Here is a 27,881-nt window from a genome sequence, read left to right as displayed (position 1 = left end):
GTTGAATAGAGAGCTCGGCTTTAAACCAGCAGTACTGTACTAGCACCGCCTATATGTGCGGAGCGGAACACGCTGGATGAAGAGGAGTAGACGCAGCATTTGTTGACATTTAAGTGGACAGGAATGTCTATACTTCATTGCAAGGTACAACACAGGGACGCTGGCTCAGTCTGGTGGCAGAGGAAGACGACAACTAAAACTCAAGATGACAGTAAGATGAAACTTCCTGCTCACAACCCTCGGGCTGGGTCCAGAGGCCAGTGTGTTTAGAGGAGGTGGAGGGAGTAGGTGCAGCTGGACTTGAAGGCCCCGGGAGGGGGTCGCTGGTGGGTCTCAAAGGTCCATGGGGTCTGAAGGTGCACACTGTGGGGGCTGGGGTGGGGGGGTGATGTGACAGGGTGCAAGGGCTGGTGACTGGCCGAGGGGTGGGGTTAAGCAGAGCTGGCGGTGAGGGTGACCATCTGGATTGGATTGTAGAAATTCCTCAGGAAGAGTGTGCGAGTAAAGGTCAGCATGGAAGAAGAGGAGGGGGTCACTCAGATCTCTTATGGTTGTGTGTGTGTTTGTTTTTTCTTTGGCTTACTCAGTGTGTCAGTTTACGATTGTGGTCTGTTTACCATTGTCGGAGAGTAACCAGTGGGAGTGTGAGAAACTTTCTACAACATTCACGTGGGAAATATTGCAGGTTTTGAGAATCTGTCACTGTCTCACGTCGGAACGCAGCGCTTCATTGTATGTGTGGTTTTATGAAAACCAAGCTATCCTTCATTGGCCCCACTCGGCCTAACTCTGCCCCTCTGTGACTGTTTGTGCAGGTGGGAGGTCAGCGGTTTGTGGTCATGCTGTCCCTGGACGAGCCCCTGGACCTGAAGCTCCCTCGGCGGGCGAATGGGTGGGACAGAGGGGCGCGCTCTCCCCCCATCTCCCCGCTGCACCCCAAGCGAGCTCGCCAGCTCCGCATGGCGGACGATGGCACCGCAGTCATAGAGCCCGCCTCGCCGGCATCTCCACACACAGGTAACAACAAAGCAAGAGTCTGCAGTCATGACTTCAGCTCTGTTAGGCTGCATTTAGGCACAGTGGTGGCATGCTAACATGCTCACAATGCTAACGTGCTGATGTTTAGAAGCATATTGTTTTTACCACGTACAAATATTTAAGTCTGAACAAAAGTGGTGGACTAACAGAACCGCTAGAGCCTCCATATCAAATCCCAGAGGTGAGAGGTCTTCTTAACAAGTGTGTGTGTCTGTGTGTGTTTTCTCAGGTGTGCAGGTGGTCCCCCATGATCGGGCAGACACCCCCACACCCCCTGCGGTGGACCTGAGCATGTCTCCCTCCTCTCGCCACACCACCAGCTCTCCAGAAATGACCAACGGCAACTACATCCCCTCAGGAGTGAGTATGACTAAACTAGGGCATTCGTAGTCGACTTACACTCGTACTATTTTGTCGAATAATAAATTGATCGATAAAGAACGAGTAATCGACCAAAGAAATCAAATAATGAGACCAAAACGGTCAATAAGTCAACTAATCGACTAAGAGGTCCAGAGGCCCAAGACTAAACTTAAACTGACCGACTTACACACCTTATTTTGCCCTCCACTACCTCTATTGTCTCCCATCTCTTCGTTAACCTCCGAGTTGTTGAAAGAGTAAACACTGTCTCAACGCAGTAAACACTGTCTCCTGTCTACAGCGGTGACTCAGCCTGCTGGGGACAGCAAGTCAGGAACAACATCGGGTTGTGTCACACTCTCCATAAGGGAATCAGGCTTTGCAAGGGGTGGGAGGCTTGTGTGTGTGTGTGTGTGTGTGTGTGTGTGTGTGTGTGTGTGTGTGTGTGTGTGTGTGTGTGTGTGTGTGTGTGTGTGTGTGTGTGTGTGAGAGAGAGGGGGGGTAGCTCTTATCAAACACCTCTTGTGTCCCCAACAAATGCCTCTGTCTGCTTAACTTGCACTTAGTGGTCCCACTGGCATGCAAGTGTGTCTCAGTGTGTATGCTTGTGTGTGTGTGTGCGTGTATAATCAAATTTAAGACTAGGTACAGCCATGCAGACCTCACACCGCCTAATTCAATTCCCTCCCAATTGAATTGAGACACGCTGACCCACCATCACAGATACTCTACAGTTTACTTATCCCCAGTGGACGCAGATAGGATGCTTTCTGTCCCCACTTACTCTCTCTCTCACTCTCTCTCTCTGTCTCTCTCTCTCTCTCTCACACACGTACAAAAGTAAGCGCTTGTTATAAAAGAACAGCTGCACACATACTCACACGTTCTCTCCCCTTCAGCATCTCACAAACTGTGTCACAAACTTTAACATGCAGAGGCAGACTGCAGGGGAATATGTGTGATTTTATGAAATTGATCAAGTACTCATTTCTGACACATGAAGATGAGACAGTATTCTCTCTGTCCTTCCCTACTCTCTGACTTATTTTTCCTTTATTCAAAATTCCACTCAGTTTTTGGCTTGAGCTAAGTTAGCTCTGTGTGTGTGTGTGTGTGCATGTGCGCATGTGTGTGCATGTGTGTGTGTGCATGTGTATGTAAGCCGGTGCATTAGCTCTTTGAGCCCCAGCTGAGGTTCAATGAATCTTGCAGCTCTCATGCCGAGCTCGGGGATGTAGGGAGGTTTTGTAGCACGCAGCGGGTGACTACAAGAGAAAAAGTGGAGTTTTGAAAGAAGAGATGAAGATCAGCTGTTCTGTACTCCATTGACAAAAAGAAAGACGTTTGTCTCTATCAAGTTATCTTCTTAGCGAGGCCATCAGAACCTGTTTGCGTCACCCAGCTGACGGCCTATTGGCAATATTGCCGTGTAGATGGTGCTAAACATGTGCGTGGTTCTTTCTTTTGTGTGCAGTGGATTCATAATCCTGTTGCTCTTTTTTCCTTTTGTTCTGCTCGTTTACCAGAATTCTCACATCTCACAGGCCTTTCAGTTTTTCGTGCCAATCGGAGCTGGGGCGGGACTTCACCTGCCATCCTCCATGTTCATTGGACAGACTAGCGACAGAAGAGCCTCTCCTGACCTATCGGCGGATGAACAGCTGGCCTGCCACTGGAAGAAGGTAAGACCAAGAGAGTAAAACCCATTTTATGAACCCGTTGTTTCCAAACTAAGATCAACTCAAAATAGCATTATCACCACTTACGACTCATTTGAAATGGTGAATGCTTTCTCTCCTCTAGTGCCACCTGCTCTTTGACTCCCTGCAAGACCTGGTGGACCATGTCAATGACTTCCATGTCAAGCCTGAGAAGAATTCTGGGTACTGCTGCCACTGGGAGGGCTGTGCTCGCAAAGGGAGGGGTTTCAATGCTAGGTGAGAGAATCAGACACTTGGGTAATTTATTAAGTGTTGGTATCAGTGGAGAATTAAAGAGGAATTTTTTTGTTTTTGTTTTGTTGCAGGTACAAGATGCTCATCCACATCCGCACTCACACTAACGAGAAGCCCCATCGCTGTCCCACCTGCAACAAGAGCTTCTCACGCCTGGAGAACCTCAAGATACACAACCGGTCACACACAGGTCAGTGGTACAGCCGCACCCAGTACGCCACCGCTAAAGTCAAAACGCTCAAAAAGTAAAATTGTGAGATTTGGTCACTGCATTCTCAACATTTGGATAATTTCTCCTTCACTGCAGGTGAAAAGCCCTACATTTGTCCTTACGAGGGTTGCAACAAGCGCTACTCAAACTCCAGCGACCGCTTCAAGCACACTCGCACGCACTATGTGGACAAGCCGTACTACTGCAAGATGGTGGGCTGCCTGAAGCGCTACACAGACCCAAGCTCTCTCCGCAAGCACATCAAGGCCCACGGCCACTTTGTGACTCAGGAGCAGGGCTCCTCGGGTGGGGTGGGCTCGCTGCTGAGGGGGAGTCAAAGTGGAGTGCTTGCTGGCGGAAGGGGCAAGGATTCAGAGCTGTCCTATGTGAGTGCGGCCCACATTATCATCCCAGGGGCAGCGGCTGCTTTCCTTGGAGGCCATGCTCTGCAGGGTCTGGGCGGTGCCCTTCCCATGTCCGCCCTCAGTCCTCGGCCGCTGGATCTCAGCGCGCTCGGTTGCCCCGGCTCACCTCCAGGCAGCCTGGGAGGCGCGTCCATCCTGTCCTTCAACGGCTCCGTGCTGGGCCTGGCCAAATCCCCTCTGCTCTCCCCAGGCTTCCCCTCCTCGGCCCTGGGCCTGTCGATGATGCCCATGCTGGGGGCCTCGTCTGAGCGCAGGTCCCACAGCCATCAGGCCAAGAGGAGACGGGGGGAGGAGGCAGAGAACGAGGTGACCGGGGGGGTCTTGAACCTCTCCACGGGATCCCATGATCCCCTGTCCTGGGTGGTCATCCCCCCAGGCACCGTGGTGCTCAAACCAGCTGTGGTCAACTGATACACACATTACATGCATACACACACACACACACACACATTCCAGAAGAGCTCAGGGGGTCGGGATGGGAGGGTGAACGCCATAGTGGGGGAACACACGGTCAAGGGTGATAGGGACTGGCTCGCACAATCAAATCCAGGCAACGCGTTTCAGAGAAACGGAGAAAAACTATAGAAACTCATCAAACCCTCAATCAGCAAAACAATAGATAGCACTACACCTACACAACGCAAGCCTCTTGTATTGATGGGAAACTCTAACTTGGGGCCCAAGAACTCTGTTCAGGACCATATACGGCTCCGTATTTCTATCACAAGGCCCGACAATGGGCTCCTCTTTGCTCTCTTATTTTGTATTTTATTCTTTATTCATTCCTGTTTCCTTGATGTGACAGTCTTAGTGCTCTGTGTTCTTACAAAAGTCCCGATTCATTGATAAGTATTTATATAACTGTGCCGCATAGACAGTGTGCCTCCGGCGTAGCAGTGAGATAGATGTACCGTGTAACTGAATGACGCACTCACAGTTAGGCAAACTTGCACGTAATAGGACGATTCTCCACAGTTGATTTTGAAGTTATGACCTATTTTTCACAGGCGGCTGTGATTAATATGATTCAGACGGGCTTGCCAAACCAAAGCAAGTGAACTCAAACGGTCTTGGATTTGCAGTTTCAGCTCCGAGACAGTTCAATTAAACACAGCACTTAATAGTGTCAGCTGGTTATCGTACTGAAACCTCCAAACTGCTGCTAACCTCTCAGCTCCCTCAGTGTAACATGAACTGGGAGAGAGCACTTTTGACAATCTGTCCCCAGTTTGGGGAGGGTGACCAAGATGGACCAGCCTAGTCCACCAGAATGTGTGCAGACTAGGGGCTTTTTAGGGCACAGAGCGAACTGGTGGCTTAACACAGACAGACGGTGTTGCATCACCTGATAATGACCAATCATCACTTACTTACTTTTACACAAGTGATATGTAAACCCCCAGTGTGTCTGGCTCCCCCCTCTGGCAGGACTCGATACACAGCGTCTCCGCTCTCCATTTACAGAACTCGCACTGTTTCCACTTCTGGATTGTCCAGCTGCTTTCCCAAAAATTGAATCAACACGGCCAGTTTGTGGATGAAAGGGCCACTGTGGCGATAAACACTAGTGTTTTGTTTTTTAAAAAAGCGAACCGACCTGAAACCAGCTGTGAAAAACAGGTGGTCGTCCAGTCGAAGCCCAAACTTAGCCTGGTCGGTTGAAGTTTTGTCCCAAGTTCAACAAGTCCCATGCTGTGCCAAAAATACCTGGAGAGCTGGAAAGAGGGAACGCACGTATTGTGCCACAGAGGGGGTTGTGAAGCACTCAATGCCACATACACAGCTGGACTGACGAGAAAGCCACACTATTGCAAACTGCCTCATTTTACGCTGTCCAAAGGGGCAAAACAAAAAAAACAAAAAAAAAAGACTAATTTGACGTCTGGGAAAACGTTTCTCACGGTTCGATTAAGCCGTCTACACGCACTTACCACATATATTCCTTACATGTTTTACAAAATGTTACTGCCAACTGCAAAAATAGATTGCAATTTTTTCTGCAAGGGTCTATTTTGCTGTGGAGTCACTGCAGGCCTGCTCAGTGCTAATGCATGCACGATGTTGACCCAGCGGAGAGGTACAGGGAGCAGGAGAGGATCGTCACAACACCGGGAACATTCCCTCAAGAGACTGTCACAAACTACCCTCCTCTTTCTTCACTCCTCCATCTCTGCGTATGTCGGTGGTCTCACTTTTCCATCGCCCAGTCTTACAAATAATCAGTTGTTGCTGTTTTTTTTAAATTTTTTTTATTGTTGTCATTATGTTTATGTTTTTGCTGTTCAGACGAGACATTTTTTTCTGATGTTGAAGTTGCTTGTTGTGTTCTGTGACGGCTGCTCTGCACTCAGCTTTCTGCTGTCGCGGATGAGTCATTGACGGGGTTGAGGAGAAGACGAGAGGGAGAGGTTTGGGGGGGGGGGGGGTCCTCTAGGGCAGTGGTTCCTAACCGGGGGGGGGGGGGGGGTTTGAGATAAATCTGAAGGGTCATATGGTGATTACATTTTGTATAAGGAGGAGGAAAAGGTTTATTTTACACAAAATGTGGTTATTTTTTTGCAGATTTCCCCTCCTATTTTGTTTGCTTTTAAGCGATGCTAGCAATGTGGCTCAATAGATGGCACGGCTGGTCGGTCCAACCTGAAATATCGAAACAATTGGATGGATTGCCATGTAATTTTGTACAGACATTCATGTTCCCCAGAGGATGAACCCTAATGACTTTGGCGATTCCCCGTCTTTACATAGTGATATCACAGGGTCAAAATTTAAATTTGCCCGATACTTAAGTTTATGACCAAAATCCCGCTAAACTAATGACATTGACAGCCTCAGCTGCACTTTGTTTAGTGCTAATTAGCGAATATTAGAACGCCAATATGCTAAAATGAGTTGGTGAGCCAGATAAATAGTCTCTGTGAGACATTGTCTCTGTGAGCACGTTACAATTCTGATGTTAGCTTTTAACACACAGCTGTGCCCAAGCGCAGCCAAAGCTGATAGCACGGCTGTAGACTCTTAGTCTCCTTTCTTGTGAAATACTGAATATGGTTACAATAATGTGGGAAAGAGAAATCACTCTTTAGCTGAACTGCTCATATGTGTAAACCCAGGCCGTGATAAGGGGATGATATTGCTTCATTTAAGTGCCCGCAAGCCACAAAAGTTGGCGACCACTGTTCTAGGGGGAAAATATCTAGTGGACCAAATGATATCACATTCCTCCATGACAATCACATTAAGGGATCATTTAGAGATGGTGTAGGCATAAAATACAAGTCTGTATTAAGTGTCCCAACTGAATTATCTCCGGGGCTAAATTAGATCTGCAAACTCTGCTTCCTTTGTTCTGACTTTTAATTTCCACCACCAGATAAAGGGAGTCCGTAGAGAAATAACATCTGACTGTGAAATGGCGGGCAGCGCTGGGAAAGCATGAGAGCAAACAGGGACAGGATTGGCTGAATGAATGGACAAGGGAAAGGAAGAGATGAGGGGGGGGGGGGGGGAGAGAGAGGCAGTGTGCCAGCGGAGGAGAAGAAGCAGAGGATAGCTGTTACGTGCAGCCGCTCTCCATCTGGTCACCTACCCGGCAAACGGCCCTCTCGGCTCTGAAGTCACTGGCTGTGCTGTGCCCGATGTGGCAGCGACTCACGGGCATACCAGGCTGCACAGAACTAGGCCAATGAACTCTGTCTGCCCTCTGGCTGGTTTCTTTTTTTTTTTATAGATTAAACCCAAAAGGCTCCACTCCCCCCCCCCTCCCGGCCACAAAGCATTTTACCAGAGATGGGGAAAACAGACTAACAAGCCGCAGTTCACAGTAAACAAAAACAAATATATAACCCTTCCTGTTTGAGGCCTCCCACAGGTCTGTGAGGGTTCACAGCAGAGATGAACTACAAACCTTTGTTTCTGCTTCAGTGATTCTTAGTCATTGTTATCTCAAACACCCCCCCTCTCTCTCACACACACACACACACACACACACACACACACACACACACACACACAGCAGCATCTCTCTGGGTTCAGCCTGGGCATCGAAGTGAATCTCTCGTTGCGAGAGGACAACCCTGGCATGTGATGTCATCAGAAACAGGTGTTAAGTAGGCTAGACATGGTTTCCGTGGCAACAGTGAAACCCACCTCTCCTCCCCCCATCTGTTTCCCCCCCGTCTGTCTCCCTCTCTCTCCTGCAGATCGAAGAGACAGGGCGAGAGAGAGAACGAGGCGGCAGAAAGCTGAATAATATGACACGGACCCTCACAGGGTCCACATCTTTTCGAATTATCAAATAAGCTGTATGATCCATTAACCCTTTGAGCTCAGTCTGTAATGAACTGCACTTTTGTCGCCCCTCCCATAACATGTGTAGATACGGGGATGTCGCCACATCCTTTCTCAGTGTACAGCGCTATTCAGCAGTTGTTTTTGAGAACCAAGAATAATTGTAAAAAAAGTCATCCTAAGTCGTTAAAATGTCTGAATTTGATGTCTTGTTTTGGTACTTGCTCCTGGAGACTTTAAAGTAATATTCACTTAATGCTATGAAAAGGTGGAACTGAAATCCAGGGCACAGAATTTGTTTTAGCTAGGTCAGTGTCATTATAAAGGGGTGCCATTGACCGGAGTGCCACAGTGTTGCACAAAGGGTTAATGATGAGACTAGGGCCACGCAAGGCCTGTTCCAAGTTATGTTTTTTGCACATTTGTGAGATATTGTCAGTATTTTAATTTTTCCAAGTGCCTTTTTATTATAGGTAAAATAAAGTTATACACTATATGAAAAAAAAAATGATTATATGAAAATATATTTTTCCTGGCATCATGTTCTGTGGTTGAACATGCAGAGTTTTAGAGTTGTAAAAGTCTCAAATTGGTACAACATAGCGGTGTTCTCCTGTTTTAGAGGAATTTTATTACGATATTGATGATAATGTCAATGAAAAGAAAAGTGTTTAATAAAGTTGTATTTGATACAACTCGTGTATTCATTTCTGTTCCAAAAATATAATTTCCATCTTATAGAAATGTGCAAATACGCCACCACACTTCAACGGAATAAAAACAATCATATTATCCTGATTAATAGTCGACATGCTGCACTTTCATTCACTGTATTCAGCGTTTCGGCTATTAAAATCCACAGTAGCTGAAACAAATAAATAAATATATTTATTTTTGGATTTAGGTCATCTGAAACCATAAACACCATTTTACATATGAGTCATCTAAAAGAAAAATGAATAAGCCCATATTTTATTGTTAAAATGCCACAGAGTCAAGACTAGAGAAAAGGCTTTTATTGGGATATAATTTACAGAGGACGGGGAGAGGAGAGACAGGGCACGCATAATTTCATGTTTCCGTTTTCTGCTGTGAATGCGGATGGTCTTGTGTCTGAATACTTAGTTCCTCATCGAGACGCTCTTTAGCCCGCACCACCTGCACACAACCAATAACAATAATGACCGAGTGAAAGAGAAGAGACGACACTTAAAACAACCAATTCACACGATGGTTCACTCAGAGCAGAGAGCGAGAGATAAAAACAGTCACATCATCATTTTAAACACGACACAGTTGCGACAGTCGATTTGTTGAAACTGCAAAAAAGGTGTTAAATATTTTGGTACAGCACTACACTGCTACACTAAAATGACTAAAGCCATAACTTCACGATATGAAGGCAAAGGTTAAATCTTCTTAGGAGACTCAGAGTCAATCTTAAAAAGAGTTTACAAAACGGTGCCAACATTCAACTTCTTATGGTTTTGGTCAGCTGGACTGCTAAAGCTAAACGGGTATTTAACACCTAAACATAATGAAGGTGATACACTGACTATGATAAGTACCTTATCATACCACTTCACTTGAAGTACCACTTCACAAAAATCAAAAGTATTCTTTTGATGTCTTAAGCCATGATTTAAAACATTTGGTTTGATGGCTTCCTGATGTCATATTCGTTTTATATGTTCTGATGCCGTTTTTGTATTTTAGCGAGCTAAACATAATTGCAATGAGGTCATATTCGGTTCTCCTCTAAACGATAAATTGCCTTCACTGTCCACTCTACAACACATTGGAAAACCATCGTGTAGCATCCTAAGAAACGGAATACTTACTTTTGATTGGAGGTAAAATGACCCGCCCACTGACTTGTCATTGGATTTAAAAAGGTGCTCGTAGTTCTGGAAGAGAAGAACACTTTTCAGAACATGGAAGAACCTCGACCTATTTTCTAAACATTATCACAACACAAGGTAAAGAAACATTTCATGTAACTTAGTGCCAACACTTTGTTAGCTACAAAACTCTAAAGGAGACGGACGGTGTGTTCGCACCTTCTGAATCTCCTCGGGGGTGAGTGTGGAGATGTTGAGGATTTGTTGTGCCTCTTGCAGGCTCATCCCAGTGATGCTGGAGGCTGCAGCAGAGTGCTGACCCGCACTGTTCCTGGCCTTCGCTGCTGCTTGACTGGCTGCGAGAGAAACAACAAATACTCACAACTTCAGTTCAGTAGACAATATAAGTGAATGTAAAGGGCAAAGAGTGTTTTTCATAGAGCTAAAACGATTTAACTAAGAATCAGACACAAAATCTCTCTCATTGCCCTCCATTGTTGTGCACACCCAGAGAGCAAACCTGAATCCTGTTCAAGCTCTGATTAAGTGATCTAATTGGTTGCAGGTGTCTTCACAGGTGCATTCTGGGTGCAGGTGATTTCAATGGCAGTGTTGAGCAAACAACACACGCATGCTTTTAGTTGTGAATGATGTGTCCAATGTAGATAACCACGTGAAGTTATTTGCAAAAAAAGCGGTTCAGTATCATCTGCTAAAAATATATAGTAATATTAAACACACGTGGATCATACCTGCAATTTCTTGCTGTAAAGCACGAGCAAACGCACGTCCCACCACCTGTGCTCCCATCACAATGATCTGTGCAAGATATTTAGCCTGCAGAGGAAACGAAACTTCAGGTTTGCACAGTTTAAATCACAAAACACAATCCGCAGACGTATCTCCACATCGACAGTCATGAGAACCTAAAACAGAGAGCGAGTTAAAGTCACTCAGTGGTCCTCATTTTGAACAGTGACGTTACAGAGTCCCACATCAGTCCCAAAATCAATTAAGCTGATGAGGTAATGAGTGTCTGCAGGTGATGATGTAAGCAGCACCTTTAATTCAGCTGTGGACATTAATGAACATACATTTTGGCACATTATTTTCTCCCTGAATCAAATTCACAACGTCCCTGTGAAGAGGAGGCAGCTACCTTATGCAACGTTACATGCGACATGACACCGCTGAAACACACGTCTCATGCTAATGCTACCTAGCATGACAACTGACTCACTAACGTTAGCGACAGCAAATGTATTCTTACCATTTTATAATATTAAACGGGTCCTCGAGACAGTGAGCGGCTGTCTGTTGTCACACATGTACCCCAATGAAGGTTAGTTAAGGGTCAGAGTTCAAGGAAGCGCCGACAGCACAGAATTCAAGAGAAAACAGGTGGACCGCGCCGTTTATAATACTGACACCTAGTGGCCTGGAGGTCAACTGCAGCTTCTTCTCGCTCTCTGTCTCGCTCTCTCTGAAATATGCTGCATACATATCTGTATGTCCCCAAATGAAGACTAAAGCAGGCTTTTAACTGAGACTACTAAAGTGAACACTTAACATTATCATACCCCTTATTCTAATAACTTCGCTTTATTTTAAAAGTATCACCAACAGTCATGTCAGGCTCGTCTGCCTTGATGCTGTTCTCTCTAGCAGGTAGACATGTTTACACATCAGAAACAAAAACAATATTTATTTTAACAGCTCTTTATTGTATTCTATTAGTTTATTACTGAGCAAGAGTTAGCCTAGAAGGCTTATTTCCATCCGTTGTCCCTGACCAGATGTTACCCTCAAACTATAATAAAAGAATGTATTTCATAACATTAATATAAACAATATTATGCACAATATAGTAAAGAGCACAATCAATTTGTTTGTGTATTTATTCTTTTTTTATGCACTTATTTATTTTCTGTGCCAAACGTCTCCACCGAAGAGACAATAATGCAAAACGAAAAGTAGTATTTGGTTCAAATATGTTTTTATTGCGAGACAATATTGAAAAAAATTCCACAAACCATTCCTCAAGTACGACAAAACAACAACAATGATCTACTCAGTGTATAAAAAGGAAAGTTATCTTTAACACAATGGAAGGCAGCTAATCCAATCTGAATATTACAAAGTATGGCGTTTGAGAATCACAAGCACATACAGTGTACACCACACAAACACAGACGACACCTGCAGGTCACCTGTTCAACACGATGTGCATGGCCGCGCACGGCTGAATCGATGGTCCGTCAGCGGTTGTTGGTGGGTTCAAGACTTGATTATTGCTGTAGCCCTGATTGGAGATTACATGATACCTGTTATGGCTGTTTTGCAAGTTATTAATACTGTACTGTTATTGGCTAATAACACTTACTGCTAGTTAACATTAGATAAGAAAATTAGCTCATTTAAGTGAGGAATATCCACAAACAGTCTGGCAACAAAGATCATGATTAAACGTTGCCCAGCTAAAAAGAAAAGAAAGAAAGTAAATAATCATCTTAGAGTATACAAAGGCCCCTCTAAAAACTAAAAAAAAGAGGTGGTTTGGCATCTTAGTTTCATTAACCTTTAACCCCGAGTTATAAGACTATAATAAGACTACCGCATGGCAAAACATTTGATCAATTCTATGAATGACACATTATTGTTAAAATGGCATTTTATTCTATCATTGGCTAACAAAGAAAAAGGGAACTTAATGTTGTCATAAGAAATCCCAGTTCATGGCCAAACATGAACACTGGTGACCCTGTTGTATCCTCAGTGTGGTTTTTGCTGCTGAAGGCTTGAACGTGTTACAGTAATCCTGTGTGTGTGTGCATTTTACCTGATCGAACAGGAAGACGAGAGATTCACTCACGCGACGAGATCATTAACAACATTACATCCTTCGAAGACACATCGTGAATGAGCGTGCTCGAATGATTGGCCAGTAGAAAAACAAAGAAAGAAGCAAGCAGTGGTCCACAGCTGGAGGTAAATGTGCACTCACAATGCAACGATACACAACCTGGCATCTTAGCAGAAAATAACAGACTGGGCACAAGAGGAGGCCATTATTATTTATATATAAGGACACCTCAGAGTGTTTTACCATGCTTAAAACCCTGGCTGCATATCAGAGAAAAAATTGAAAAATCAGTTTGGTCTGTTACAACCACTGATCCTGACTTAGAAGGTTGCTTTACCAGTGTTGAGGTGTCCTGACTTATGATTTCAATCGACTATTTTCAGACTATGAACTATTTTCTCATATTTACTGTTGTATTATCCGGCATGGTGGGATTTCTTTCCAAATATCATGAATAGTGTGACATCATTTTGATCTTAAATCTTAAAGATTACAACCAAAAAATGATTTTCATATAACATTTCATGCAGTCGGATATGATGAACACCAAACTAGACAACATGACATTTGATTTCCCAAACCTTTACAGATATAGTGATGGATACTGATACCAGAGGGTGTTAAGATTATTGTGATTTTTTTCCCCCCATATCATTTTCACATTGTACAGTATTCTTTGTGCGCGCCGTAGGATGAGATGTTCGCTGATTAAGCTCCGAGGACCGTAGATAAGTTGTCTCTTCTCTGCTGTCGGCACCAGGATTGAATCAAAGGCAAGATGGCGTCCGCTCTAGTCATCCTGGACGACACAACAGGCACAGTTACCAGAGATTAGAGACTTGTAATACATCTGCTTTACTCGAGTACCTCGTCGGCCCCTGCTGTCTCAGTGCTGGATGTTAAGCTATCGGCGTTCAGCGGAAGACTATTGTGATACGATGATGTTGTGTTATCATTTATCAAAACTGGTGTTGAAATTAATAATTCTAATTAAAAACACGTTTTTGTTTTACTTTTTTCCACTGAAGATAATCAAATTATTTAGTTTAAATGTGATTTTGCCAACATTTGTCATATCATCATATGATGATACACATACTTATATACAGCGGTAGTAAAATAACTAGCTTAAAGCATGACATGTCATTAGCTGCTTCCATCACATTCACTCACCCACTCGTCCTCGTCGACCCCCTGGAAGGAATCCTGTGGCAGCGGCTCGTCCATGTTCCCCAACTTAGCCACCATGGCGCTGAGCAGCTGGGCCACACAGACACGCATTCAGCGTTAAGACACACGAGTAAAAATATACCGCTACGTTTATTCAGCGGTAGGATTTTGACGTGCGTCGTAGATCATCACACACATGACACACGCGAGATGGAGCTCATCCTCACCTCCTCTTTCTTCTGTTCATCAGTCTTCTCCTCCAGGTAAACTGACGAGGGCAGATATTTCCTCACTGGAGCCTCTTTGGGGGCCTCACTCACTGAAAAAAAACACACAGAGTCAAAATCAGAAACCACAAATCTAATATACGTACATGTAGACTGTAGCATCTCCATCTAGGTGGAGAGATGTGTTGGACAAAGCTCCGTGGTGTGTATGCATATGGTCCATGTCAGCACCTGGCGTCATGTCTTTAGGCTTCAGGCTGATCTTTTTGTGTTGGCCGTTGGAGCCCGACAGCCAGGCAGAGGCCGTCAGTGCTGGTTCCCAACAGACAGCGGTGTCGGTGTACACGTCGTCCTGGAAAAACTCTTTCTGGAGACACAGAGTCACACACACACAGTTATTTATACTTTATATCGTAAAAGCAATAGCCATTTATTATAAATAACCATCAGGTAGCAAAGTATGCAGTATTAAGTCAACTAGGCGGTGTAGCTGGCTCACCTTGACCCGTGGCACTCGGAAGGCCACTGGCTCTATAGCCGTCTTGGTGATTATGAGTCCCACAGCTATCTCCACATCACGCACATTGCACTCTGACTTGGGCAGGAAGGCCAAGCCCTGCAAAACAGGAAACAATCAGGAAGTGTCAGAGTTCAGCTGTCCATGTGCAGCATGCAGGTGTATGGTGACAGACAATTGAAATATGACGAAGATGAATGAAAGCACGAGGGAGTTCAGCTCAGTACCTTGTGTGGCTCAGGAGAGTTATAACTGCTGCACTCCATGAAGTACGGATCTTCAGCGACAATCTCGTAAATGTGCACTCTTGTATCACCCTGGAAAACAAATCAAACACACAGGTTGCATCTAATTCTCATGTTGTTCTCAGTTTTGATCTTCAAATGTGCCTTACATGCAGTTATATTTTGTCTGTTTTTATTGTTGCTTACTTTTGCAGTGAGGATGACCACGCTGGTGTCGGGGTCGTAGAAAGGGATGAGTGTGGAGGGAGAGGTGTCTATGCTGGTGCAGGCTATGGCTCCAGAGGACACGGAGTCAGCAGAGTACAGGGAAAGTATTCTCTCGCTGCGACTGCAGAAGGACGACAAGGAAGAGTTCATGGTGAGCTTTTCTTTTGACCGACCCACTGAATTACGATGCATTAAATACACAATTGAACACTCAGCTGAACTGTTTTCAGTAGAAATACAAACAAGCAGTTTGCCTTTTGTGCAGGACGCTCACATAGTTCTGTTTTGTTAGTATTGTCATCTGAACACGGACATCACTCTTACACATACTGTATATTACATATTTTTGCCAGCTTTGGAACGCTTTAACAAAGAAAGTATTTTCCATGTTCAGTACCTGTCAAATCCTGACACCAACAGGTACTTGCCCTCACACACCCACACCACACGGGCTCCCCTGTGGCCCTCAGGACCTGGGCCCTCCTAAAGAAGGAATAAGAGAATTATTCAAAGATTGAATTAGTTAATGAAACAAAAACAACGTGTGCTAATACACACCTAAAAACAAATATCTTTTTTTGAATTGCATGCTCCCATATTCCCTGATGTGCTGTACATACCTGCACAGGCGCAGTAGACTTGCGGGGGTCGTAGATGCGAACTTTCCCATCTTTGCACACTGTGGCCAGGAGCTTACCATCTGGGCTCCACGCCATGCAAAAGATCTGCATACAAGCAACAAGCGGAAACAAGAAGGAAGAAGAACGGGAAGCTCAGAGGCTACAATGGACAGTGGATGCATTTACTCCAGTGTGTGTCAGCGAACACATTCAAAATGTCCAAACTGTCATAAATGATGTTTTACTCTTGTGTTCAAAGATTTGATAAAGTCCTAGATTTTGGTCACCCACCTGGTCCTGGTGTCCGGTGAGGAGTTTGACCTGTTCTCTGTTCTCCAGGTTCCACAGTCGGACCGAGAGATCGTAGGATGAAGATGCCAGGAGTCCGCTGGCCAGAGGGTGGAACTCGATGGAGTAAATCTTCTCCGTGTGGCCTACGAGGGGGGTCACAGCAGCTGTCAATCAACTTGACTTCTACTGTTGTTCGTCAGGCTTGTCAATCAACAATCTGTTTATAGAGAAAACTAAATTGAGGTAATTTCGGTAGGTGGGCCCGGTCCTACCTTGCAAGAGGACCTCAGGCTCAGTCAGGGTCTCTTTCAGCCCTCCCTCTGGTACCTGCCACACCCGGATCTTTGCATCATCACCAGCTAGCACGAATAGAAATACGCAAGTTAAATCACACACACACACACACACACACACACACTTATCAGGTCACACCTACGCAGTCGAACGTATTCACTTACCCACAACAAGCCGCTGTGCGTTAAAGGGGTCCCAACACAAGTCCACCACATTAACAGAGTTTTCGACGGTGGGCAGGGCTGTGTCAGGTAGCCTGCCAGGCTGAGAGCGCTGAGGAGAGGAGAGGACCCAAATCAGTCACTCAATCACTCAACATGGATACTGAACACAGTTTTTAAATTGTAATCTCCAGCCGCTGCCGTACCTCACAGACGGCGATCTGGCCCCCGGAGATAGCGAGGGGCACTGCCACGCGTTGGCGGTTGACGCAGAAGCCGTCAGACTCGCCCGGTGTCGTCAGGTTGAGGCCTCGCAGGTTGGTGATGTGCGTGTCCCGGTGCATCACTGCACCCTGGATGTGACGGAACTTGGAGGTCGGCCCTGGATCAGAGATAATTCTACTTCAACAGATTTGTCACTGAAGAAATATTATTATAAAAAGGCCGACACCAAAATGAGGAATGAGAGACTTTAGGTGTGTGTGTGTGTTTATACCCAGCAGGCTCTGGATGGCCTTGGTGCTCTGGCTGGGACTGGGGAGGAAGCCTGAGGAGAGACCGGAGGTGGAGGAAGGAGAGCGGGACGGGGCAGCGCTGCTGCTGGGAGTGCTCAGAGGACTACTGGAGGTGGAGCAGCCACGGGCCGGATCCTGTGGAACAGCAGGGTGGCCGTTAACTAAATTCTAAAAAAAAGATGACGGTCGATGAAGCCTGAATGGTCAGTAATACTTAAACGTTTTCTACCTCCTTGCTCCCCCCGCTGGTCAGCTCCTTCTTTTTTGCTGGTGCAGCCTTTGATTTGGGCAGCTTGTCTGGCTGGAGGCTGACTTTCTCCACCTGAGGACAAACAGAGCTGACAGTTTGAGGCGTCCCTTCAGTGTGACGACTGGATAAACTTGAGAGTGGAGATGTTTTACCTGCTTGTTCCCTCCCTTCCACCACTCCTCAGCAGTCATGGCTGGAGTCGTGCCCACTGTATCTGGGTAAAGATCTTCATGAAACTCCTGGCTTGACTGCTGTAAGACAATGAAGCGCACACAAACATGCGGGTGTGAAAACAAAGATATACATCACTTGCAAATGTTATGAATCTGGTGTACGTGTCGGCATGTCAGTCATTTCTGTGCACATACGCACCTTGCGAGGGACTTGATAGCTGATCGGCACAATGCAGCTGTCCGTCAGCTGAAGGACACGCATCACCTCGCAGGACAGGACATCCAACGCATGCTTGGGCACCAAAGCAACTCCGCGTGATGAGGTGTCCGTCAGACAGTGGCTCACTACAACATGTACAGGAAAAAACAAACAAAAAGAGAGGGATCAAAGACCCGGAGGGAGAGCTGTAATAATCGGACCGGACAGATGAACAAAGCTTTACCTTGCGTGAACTCAGACGCAGACACTTCGAGGCAATCGATCACAGCTTCTCCCTGTGTGAGAGGGAACATCGTTCAGTCATACACTGTACTGCAAAGCATGACTGTCAAAAAAGCAAACAGTTGCAATAACGATAATTAGTATCTCACCATGCCAGCCAGTATGAGCAGACCGGTGTCCTCATCAAACAGAGGGATCACCATCCTGAAAGCAAAGAGACGAGACACACGTTCAAATGATGCTCACAAACAGCCCACTGGTGTGGTGCTCTTACTCTTACGCCTCAGCATGTCACAGGGTCGGAGTTTCTACAGAGGCGCCACTAGATGGAGCAGCGTGCTCAAGTTTAGGTGGTAATATATTGTCAAGTTGCATCACACAGGTTGTGTTGCGATTTCTTCCACTGATCTTTATCTGCAGTTTAGGAAAAGAGTCGGAAAAAAAGTCCAACTCTGTTGAAAATTTACAGCTAAACAAATGCATTTTCAGACTCACTGATTTAAATTCCTTAGTGCTTATAACCTGTGCTAAAAAGGTTATTATCAAAGACCAATATAGCATAAAACCAAATGAGGAACATGTCTCTAGATGAAAACATTCAAGGCCATTTGGACACTATTGATTATTTACGTTATTGCTTAATCTTCTCAGAATGCTCTCAATTAATTGACGCAGTTTAGTGAAAAAAAACCCATAGATCAATCAAACAATCTTTATATAGCACCTTTCAAACAAATCAAATGCACTTCACAATGGATCGACAAAACTTCAGAGGTTAAAGGTAGTAAGATGTACGACAAAATAATTCATAATGATCACACACAAAATAGCTTAAATAGATATACAAATTATAGAAGAGGTACAAATAATAAAACACCACATAGAAATCTGGGTTTTTGTCTGACGAAATGTCCCAAAACCCAAAGATATTTAGTTCACTATTGACTATGAAAAACGACAAATCCTCACATTTGGAAAAGCTGCTACAAAAAGCATAAGAAATAACTTTAATTACAAATCAAACCATTTAAGCTCTGCCTCAAACCTTCACCCACGCCTCTCGTGATCGGAGGAAAGAAGATTGCGGGATGAGGAAACTCAATGCGCTTTAGACTCAATGGGGGAAAACAACTGGGCTTTAGTAAATAAACTAAACAGGAAGTAACGGCTTAGACAGACGCGTACTTGCACAAACGCATGCAAGGCTGACAAATCTCTCCCTCTCTCCTTCTTACTGCGAGTCTTTCAGTCTCTCTCTTCATCAATGAGAGCAACGGTCAGCATCCAAAGAGGACAGAGAGCGGCGGCTGATCTGACCACTTCACATCACAGATAGGCCGATTGAAGTGGAGAGAGCTCAGTTCCGGTGATTGGCTGCTGATGACGACCTGTATAAAGTGCTCCTGGTGAGGAATATGCCTCCACGTAGACTGAGAGCGACAGACTGGTGATGTAATGCTCCAAGTATGACAGTATAATGACAGACTTGGTTTGGGTATCTTAAGCAACTTTTGTCGGGTTCACAAATGTTTTCCAAAACTACGACGACAAGAATGTCGGTATCGTTTTCTTTTGGGTCTTACGTTACATTTCGGGAAGTCATTTTGCTCTTGGCAGTTTTTAGCAGACGGAGAAACAACTGAACGCCGGTCATGATTGGGAAGGCGTAAAAGTTTTTGGTAAACTAGCCTGCCAAGTGGAAATGGTCTAGAAAAATGAGACATTATTTGTATACTGTATTTGGGTGAAAGGCCTCTTTATTTTGCAAGGATCAAAAGAGAAGGCTTTGAAAAGATAAACTTTATTGATCCCACAAAGGGAAGAACAGACGTATAAAGTATAGATAAAGATATTTATAATGATGGATAACTTTAACTCTGAGAATACTGTGAATGTGAATTTCATGCTAAAGCTTCGCTATAACCGAGGTATTTACACACACCCTCTTTCCTTGTTTACCCGACTCTACCTCTCTATCTTTATTCATCCCAAGCATCTGTCTTTCAACAATATAGGCCAGTCCCAGACCTGTACCCCCTCATCTCTCTAATACCTCTCCCTCTCTCCCTCCCTCTGTCTATAAAGTCAGCGAGGGGCGGCCACGCTTCGTTAGGGCGACTGTGTGTTCCCATGTCGGAGTCAGTCCACAGGGAGTCCCTAAACACCTCCATTCCCACACCCCTCTCCGCTGCCCGTCTTCCACTTCCTCCCTAACCCGTTCCTTTCCCATTCAACGACACCACCACCTTGCTCCCCCCGCAGCCTCTTTCTGCCTCCGATCCCAAATTGGTGCCTCCAAAAATTCCCTCACTTTCTCTGCAGAGCCTTATCTCTGGTTTTCTCACAGTAAACGTACAACAAGTCAAACAGCCACATAATAGGAGCGGAGCTTTATCGCTGATAATGGCCTCTGTTTACCATCGCTTTCATGCTCCACCTCACCAACAGCACATTTTCCCACACAGGAAAACACATACGCGCATGCATGTGCATATTTCCGCCCACAGATGGAGAAGCACACGAACATACATGTGCTTCACGATGTGTGTGCGCATGCATTAATGAGAGCAGTGCAGTAACAGTGGGTTAAGTGTGGGAGCGAGCAGGCTTATAGTGAAGATCTCCATCACACGGGCTGATTATGAATGAAAATAAATTCTATTGCAGGCCTTGCTCATGCTCTTAGGGGAGAGGCTGTTAACAGGAGAGTGTGTGTGTGTGTGTGTGTGTAGTACCGAATCCAGCCTAACACACTAATCCAGACAAAAGCCCTTTTCCGTGTTGGTGTGTGACTAGGACAGGTTTACACACACACACACACACACACACACACACACACACACACACACACACACACACACACACACACACACACACACACACACACACACACACACACACACACACACACACACACACACACACACACACACACACACACACACGCTCTTAAATAGTATGGTATTTATATAATGCTGAGGGAAAGACAACCACAATATCAGCTGTGTGACATAAACAGCTAAAAAGGACTCCTCCTTGAAAGATTTCCCCCAAAAAAACGACAGACTATGGCGGCCAAGTGTCACACTCTCAGAGCTATCTGCACCCACTAACTTCTCAACACCTCTCCAAGCTCTTCCAGCACGCCGCCATGAGCCGCCTCGACGCTTCAGAAATCCCCCCCCCCCCCCCCGCCCTGGCTTCAGTCTGTCACTGGCACTCTGCTCCTATCGGGAGTTTACACTAAACAGAGAGCGGAGAGAACACGCCTCCCGCCTCGTCTGCCATCGCCTCGCGCCGCCTCTCTGACACACACACCCAATGGCACATCATAAAATGACCTTCTGCCCATGACAGCAGCCTTCAGCACCAGCAGATATGACGGGCATATTACTCCACTCTAATGTGCATCTGTGTGTGCGTGTGTATGAAAGGGCCAGAGTCGGCCCAGGTATATTATGATTATGAGAACTTGCTGTCGTTTGATAATGTCAGCGATAGGGTGAATCGGTGGAATAACTGACTAATGGAGGGCCAGACGAATGGATGTGCAGAACTGGTGCGCGTCTATACGTGTGTGTTTGAAGATTGGGCATCTGCAGCTGTGGTTGAGATGGAGGGAAACCTCAGAGTTGATAAGAGTTCAACTGAGCAAAACATGTCATTGGACAATAGGAGCAGGCACTGCGTCAAAGTTATGGATATACCTGCAAAATCATTCCAGAAACACAGTCAAGTGCAGAGATAACATTCTGCATTGTGAAAAAAATGCTGTGTGTTCTTACAAGCATGATAAAATAGGTAAAAGTAAGAAAAATGCACACACATCAACACGCTCTGTACGCTTGTGTGAGCACATATGGATCCAGATAGCATCGGACACACAGAGAAGCGCATTATATACAGTATATAGGTGGAGCCAATGAAAGCAGCCTGCAGAGGTATAAGGTTATGGGTTTGAGCAGCAATGACCAGATCGGTATCAGTCAAAGGGACCTTTCTCCGTTGCATGAGATCACGGCCTTCAGCCTGCTGCTAAAAACACACATTAGAGAGCACAATAAGCTCCAGTCGACAGGTAGGAGCTGGACGGAGAGAGGGAGGAAGTCTTTAGGGAATATGAAACTAAAACAAAGCAGCTGCTTGTCTACGTCCTTTCGTTTTTTCTTTAAGTATTCAGAGGGCCACTCTATTGCTCTTAGGCACACACGAGAAGAAATCCAAGCATCCTAACAACCTATGAAAAGAGCAACAAAACATGTCCGTAATGAACTGCTTCATCCTCATTCTTTTTTTCCCCAATTGTAAGTTTGATACACATATTTATTTCTATTTTTGTCGCTGTTTTTGTTTCCCCGTTTAAGTATTTTTTCATATAAATTGAGGGTCTAACTATAGAGGATGCGTATGTTGTACGGATTTGACTAGATTCCAGTCGAATGGTTGTAATTTGAACTCTTACCATTTGTTCAAATCACAACCATTCTGACTCCTCCTAATCTCAGTCTGAAGGTGAGAGATTTGATTCATAAATCTCACCAGCTTTCACGGACAAATCATGGTCATAATTAGGCTTGAGATTAGGTGGTGTGACCTCTGCTTTATTTACTGTTCCTATTATTTACATTTCCTCCTTTTCCTCTACGTCATCCACTCCTTCTTTATCAGTCCCGTGGTTACGTCATCCCAGTCAGTGGGAGTGAGCGAGTGGTGAAGCAGTATCTGGAGGTGAAGGGTCTGCTGATCTGTGAACTCAAGCAGTCCACTCTATCAGCCCTCCTGCCTCAAAAGACTGCGGGGCCTGCAGCTTGTCCAGCTGTCCCAGCAGGCCTCTGCTGTCCCTCCGGCCAGCAGTGACACAGTGTTTTAGGCTTGAAACTAGAGCCGCCATAAAATAATGTTTGCTTTATCACACAGGGTTACGAGGACATTTAGGGTCGGTCACAGCAGGAACAGAGGACGTGTTGTTGGGAGCCTTTAATCACAGAACGTGTGAGAGCGCACATTTGTTACGCCGGTCATAAACATAAACATCAGGTCAATACTCTTTTCCCACACTCGAACATCAAATTCAATGAAAGCTCAGGTCTTTTTTTAAATGGAATAAAATGTCTTTAAGTAAGAATATTTTTGGTCTAAAATATTATTCTGCTCAAAATTTGACATCAGAGGTGACCGTCGAGAATCATAATGAAATTATTTAATACCTGCCGCTGGTATCGTCCTCACCTTGTGAGTCTGTGTGTGAGTCATCGCGGCCAAATTTAGTCCTGGAAACGCTTACTGTAGCGGGAACTACCGAGGAAGCGGGTTTGAGTACTTTACCAGGTGCTTTTATTTCTGTCTGCGGACAGATTCTTTCACTGCGATAGCGTCGCAACCGTGCAAAGATGCCGTCACGAAACTTTACAAGGTGTGTAGTCGAGTTCAAATGAAGGCCGAGTTAGAAGATGGGGGTGGTCCGAGAAAGGGCGCCAGAGGTAGGGCGGTAGGAATTGGCGAGTACACTTTACGCTCCTGGTTAAGATTTGGCGACGCAGCTGGTGTGATCCATCGCAAAATGGTCTCTAGTTAAAAACTGTGGTTGACACAAATATTCATCACACGGTTTATCTTGGAGTCAAATGTCAATAAATATTGGTGCTATATTGAATATATCTACCTTTTCATGGCTATACGTGTGTCTTCATATTGTAATAAAACAGGAGATGTGAGATTGTACTGATGTCAACATGCTAACACGCTCACGATGACGATGTCTGTGCCAAATTTTAGGACAATCAATCCAACAGTTGTCAAGATATTTCTCTAAAAAAACTAAAATATCAACCTGGAGGTAAATCAGAGGATCACCAATGCCGTCAGGATTTATCCTCTGGGAACCTTGAATGTCTGTACACAATCTAAGGACAATCCATCCAATAGTTGTTGAGATAATTCAGTCTGGACCAAAAGGACCGACTAACTGATAGAATGACACGCTGCTGCCATTATGACCATTATAAGAGCACGAGGCGGACCATTTTCGGACTTACTGTACAGTACTTTATCTCCCCCACACATACACACAATCAGCAGCAGATTAATAACGTGGCGGATCTGTTGTAGTATGAAATTAATCAGTAAAAATATGCGGTATGATGAACAGTTGGCTGGAACTTAACAGCTGCGTCTGCCATTTAAAAGTATGACCATGAAAGCACATGCCTTTCCATTCTTTTTCGTTATCACTCTCTGGTGATGGCCGTTCATATAACCAGCAGATTATCCATTTCTTCTTCCTGTCTTTATCGTTTGTTGTGACAGAACACACTCAGTTGCAGTGTAATTGCTCTTGTTTAAGGGAGTTGGACACAGCTAATGGCTTTATGCACACTTACGCTGCAGGCCCATGGGCGCTCACATTACCCCGACAAAAGAGGGACTGGTGCGGAATAATCCACTGGTGATTAAATGGGATTCACGACGGAACGACACCAGACCTGTAACACCGTCTCCAGGATGGTATATCCCGGGTTGGTTTCTAGTGTTCTGCAAATATGTGGAATAAAGAAGAGAAGTCCTTTCCACATGAGAGCGAATGTTTCAGAGGAATTTGTAAAAGGTCATCTAAACAGCAAAACAAATGGTTTGGCGATGATTGGTCCTTTCAAACGCTGAAGCATAACAATCCCTTAAAAAGGACCAAAGTGTGCCAAAAGCAAATAAACAATCTATCACAGCAGATGAACTTTGCCACCTTTGTAAGCTCAAGAGAATCACAGATCAATCAAAGCTCTGCACTTGTTCTGCCTCGATGTGTACAAATGTTTCCATTAGCGGCATCCGCGCTCCAAAGCCCGCACCACAAAAGCTGAAGCACAGGGTCACAGTGAGGGCGACGCCAATAAGGCTTCAACTCACAAGGATTGAACGCTACAGCGTCAGCAACTCACATTCATTCGACCGTCCTCACTTAACACCAGTTGTACCAGTTGTGTTGTTTATTTCTGGACATGAGGAAGCAAAAATAATGACTTGGTTCTTATTAGCTCCAGTTCGTACCTCTCCAGTAACAGAGCTAAGGATCTTTGAGAAGTCCTACCACTGTTTTTAAGGCTATTCTGCTCATTTAAATAAATAAATGTTCTGTCCATGGCATGATAACAAAGAAGTCGACTGTGACTGTATTTCCAGATAAAGAGATATATGTCCGTATTTGTTTTGTACGACACAAAAATACAAAAACAAATCACTTTATTTTGTCTTTTTTTAGTGTAAATACCTAATTAAATTGAATATTTTCCTATCCAGATGGTCTTTGAGTATTACCTTCGAGACAGGTGTTATTAATCATCTTTCAGAATAACTGATCTTTCGCTCTATTCACAACGATAACAGATAAGAGGCCCACACTGGGCTCACTGTGGCTTCTCATATGGTCTTAAAGGCTAAAACACAGCTCCGGTTGTTGTGGCACTGAATGCAGCTTCTAAGTCACGATGAGCTTCGAGGATCCTCAGCAGGAATTTAAGTCCAGCTGCACAGTCACAATGCAGAGATGTGAAATGTACTTAAGTGCAACATTCTTTCTCCGCTGTGTTTGAGCCTGTGTGTTTTGCTGCCAGCGTGTGTGTGTGCGTGTGTTTAATAAATATGCTGGGTCTGCCTGCCGAGCTACCTTCAGTAGCCAGTTCATTAGAAGGGAATTAGAGTTGACGCGCTGCGTTCCTGAGAAGGAAAGAAAAGCCAGGATTGTTGGTGGAGGGGCCAGCTGTGGCCCCTCTGAGCACCAGTGACGAGGCTCTCAGATAGGCTGCCAAGCGGCTGCTCTGCCCTCTCTCTCCTCGCTTCACCGGGCCCCGTCTTCTGGCCCCTGACAACCAACACACACACACACGCAAGTACATGTAGTGGCACACATGCACGCATGCTCAGGATTTAATTAAACTCACTGAGTCCCGTGTCAACAGGTCTGCAGTGACCCCTCTGACGGCCCCCCACACACTCCCACTCCCACATACGACCACATGCAAAGTTGCCAAAATGCAACAGCTTCGGCACTTATTTCCCTCCTGTCCACAAGAAGCAGAATAACACTTCATTACCATGCCAGCCTGTCAGTACAGCTTCATCTTCACACTGACACAAGCAGCCCCAATCGGCGCTGAGCATCTCTCGGTTAATCCCTCTTTGCAGGTGGAAACAACGAGCCCACACCGCGACAGTCCTGCTGCCTCAGTCACACATCAGATCTTTGCAAAAATCTCAAGCATGTGTAGAAAAACAACCCCTCATAGTAGACGCTTAGAGACATCTCAAGACAACGTAACGCACAGTGCTGTCTGACCACAGTATGTTTTGGATAATGTCGACATGATGAATTGATAACCTAATTGTTTTTTATTACAAAAGGAGACCCAGAGGGAGAAAACACAGGGCTCTAACTGGTGGAACAGATGATTACACAGACCTATTTAACACACACAGTTTTACTTATCCCAGGTAATTAAGAGAGACATTAGAAGCTAATCTTTAAAATGACACTAAATGTCTACACACACTCGCAAACACTCGGCGTGGTAAACTGGTCCAGACTGGCTGAGCTATAATAAAGCCGACAGGTCATAAAGTGGCAAGAGACCTCAGCGCTGCTCTGTGGACTGGGAGGGCCGAAGGGCCGACATGGGTGGGGGTGGGGGTGTTGTAGGATGTGGGTGGGCATGAGGCCGTCACGGTATACAAACTGAATGGGAGGAAAGGTGTGAGAAAACTTGTGTGAAATCTTTCCCACCTTAAAGAGAGCTTTAAGGTGACAATAAACAGCATGTGTACTGTATATCGGCATGTGTTGAAGTTGTTGTTTACATCTGTAATGTACGAGGTGCGTCTCTGAAGTGCTGGTGGCTGCTTGCTGACGGAGCCCAGGAAGAGATGCGTTCCGCGTTAACCCCCGGGGTCCAGCATCAAGGGCCCCGACTAGATGACCATTAAACGACCTGTCGGCGTGGGCCTGGGAACCGATCAGCAGCCGCGACGGCCTCAGAGGAGAGAAGAGAGCGGAAGCGTTTGGCACAGACGGCAGAAAGAGGAGAGGTGAGGGTCACGACTACAACGGCCCTCTCGGCGGAGGAAAGTCCGGTTCCCGTCACAGTTGCATTTCAAATGCCGAAAACAGACAGAGGTACACATGTTTCAGAGGAAGTGAGAAGAGAGCAACCTGTTCTGCACTCTCAACTAGCAGTTGATGGATTATCCACCATTATTAGTACTTCACAGATGTTCTTTGATCGGCAAATTCTTTGCCGGTGACGCACAAATAAATTATGAAAAAATAACAATGAAACAATCCCTGAAGTCTGGAGGCTTCTCTACTTTGACAGCTCACAAATTGTCTGAAGAAATATGCTTTTGGAAATATAGAGTTGCCAAAAACATCATTCTCTTTGCGTGACTTTCGTCTCGAGTACAAATCTGCTTAGTTTGCAAGTTAAAATAGAGAAAATCATGCTCGACTTTTCCGTTCAGTTATCCCCTTTCATTAACAAATATCTGTCTCTTCAGGTTAAGTGTTTCATGAGCAGTCTCATTACCTTCTCTCGTTAAAATACAAGCCAATACTAATGGAAAAACAGGGATACATGTTTTTTTTTTAACAAAATAACATGAAGCCAAGGTGGGAAATCCCAATAATAAATCTGAACATAAAATCAAACCAATGATGAATAAATAAAACTACTTTCTTTGATGCAGATATAGAGTTTATTGAACATTTAGATTGCACACAATCTGTACCAGTATCTG

The 27,881-nt window shown here is 45.1% G+C and overlaps 3 protein-coding genes across 4 annotated transcripts in view; 1 reads left to right on the top strand and 2 right to left on the bottom strand.

Annotated features, from left to right (window-relative positions):
* Positions 1-839: 839 nt before the first annotated feature.
* glis2b (GLIS family zinc finger 2b) lies at positions 840-4,403 on the top strand. The gene is made up of 6 exons (XM_076080522.1): positions 840-1,017; positions 1,268-1,398; positions 2,928-3,083; positions 3,205-3,338; positions 3,428-3,546; positions 3,664-4,403. Exons 1-6 carry the CDS (start codon positions 840-842, stop codon positions 4,401-4,403), a joined length of 1,458 nt encoding a protein of 485 aa, XP_075936637.1.
* A 4,880-nt stretch (positions 4,404-9,283) lies between these two features.
* pam16 (presequence translocase associated motor 16) lies at positions 9,284-11,500 on the bottom strand. Its single transcript, XM_076085962.1, has 5 exons — positions 11,394-11,500; positions 10,876-10,960; positions 10,343-10,479; positions 10,124-10,189; positions 9,284-9,440 (listed from the first exon to the last, which is right to left on the bottom strand). Exons 1-5 carry the CDS (start codon positions 11,394-11,396, stop codon positions 9,354-9,356), a joined length of 378 nt encoding a protein of 125 aa, XP_075942077.1. The 5' UTR covers positions 11,397-11,500; the 3' UTR covers positions 9,284-9,353.
* Positions 11,501-12,102: 602 nt separating this feature from the next.
* The window catches only part of coro7 (coronin 7), a 93,910-nt gene continuing 78,131 nt past the window's right edge, over positions 12,103-27,881 (bottom strand). The window contains exons 10-28 of one of the 2 annotated variants that reach the window (XM_076085959.1): positions 18,248-18,302; positions 18,100-18,151; positions 17,856-18,001; positions 17,636-17,734; positions 17,463-17,555; positions 17,215-17,368; positions 16,925-17,100; positions 16,722-16,830; positions 16,536-16,622; positions 16,264-16,406; positions 15,973-16,077; positions 15,750-15,835; positions 15,332-15,473; positions 15,128-15,217; positions 14,883-14,999; positions 14,615-14,750; positions 14,384-14,475; positions 14,160-14,246; positions 12,103-13,785 (exon numbers count right to left, since the gene is read on the bottom strand). In XM_076085959.1, the coding sequence (XP_075942074.1) occupies positions 13,777-13,785; positions 14,160-14,246; positions 14,384-14,475; positions 14,615-14,750; positions 14,883-14,999; positions 15,128-15,217; positions 15,332-15,473; positions 15,750-15,835; positions 15,973-16,077; positions 16,264-16,406; positions 16,536-16,622; positions 16,722-16,830; positions 16,925-17,100; positions 17,215-17,368; positions 17,463-17,555; positions 17,636-17,734; positions 17,856-18,001; positions 18,100-18,151; positions 18,248-18,302 (1,978 nt within the window). In that variant the 3' untranslated portion in view covers positions 12,103-13,776. The remainder of the gene's footprint in view (positions 13,786-14,159; positions 14,247-14,383; positions 14,476-14,614; positions 14,751-14,882; positions 15,000-15,127; positions 15,218-15,331; positions 15,474-15,749; positions 15,836-15,972; positions 16,078-16,263; positions 16,407-16,535; positions 16,623-16,721; positions 16,831-16,924; positions 17,101-17,214; positions 17,369-17,462; positions 17,556-17,635; positions 17,735-17,855; positions 18,002-18,099; positions 18,152-18,247; positions 18,303-27,881) is intronic. The other variant, XM_076085960.1, reaches the window with a different exon arrangement.

Source organism: Anarhichas minor, unplaced genomic scaffold (genome assembly GCF_050575085.1).
Source record: "Anarhichas minor isolate MPS153535 unplaced genomic scaffold, ASM5057508v1 ptg000007l, whole genome shotgun sequence".
NCBI lineage: Eukaryota > Metazoa > Chordata > Actinopteri > Perciformes > Anarhichadidae > Anarhichas > Anarhichas minor.
This window is presented reverse-complemented; position numbering and strand designations above follow the sequence as displayed.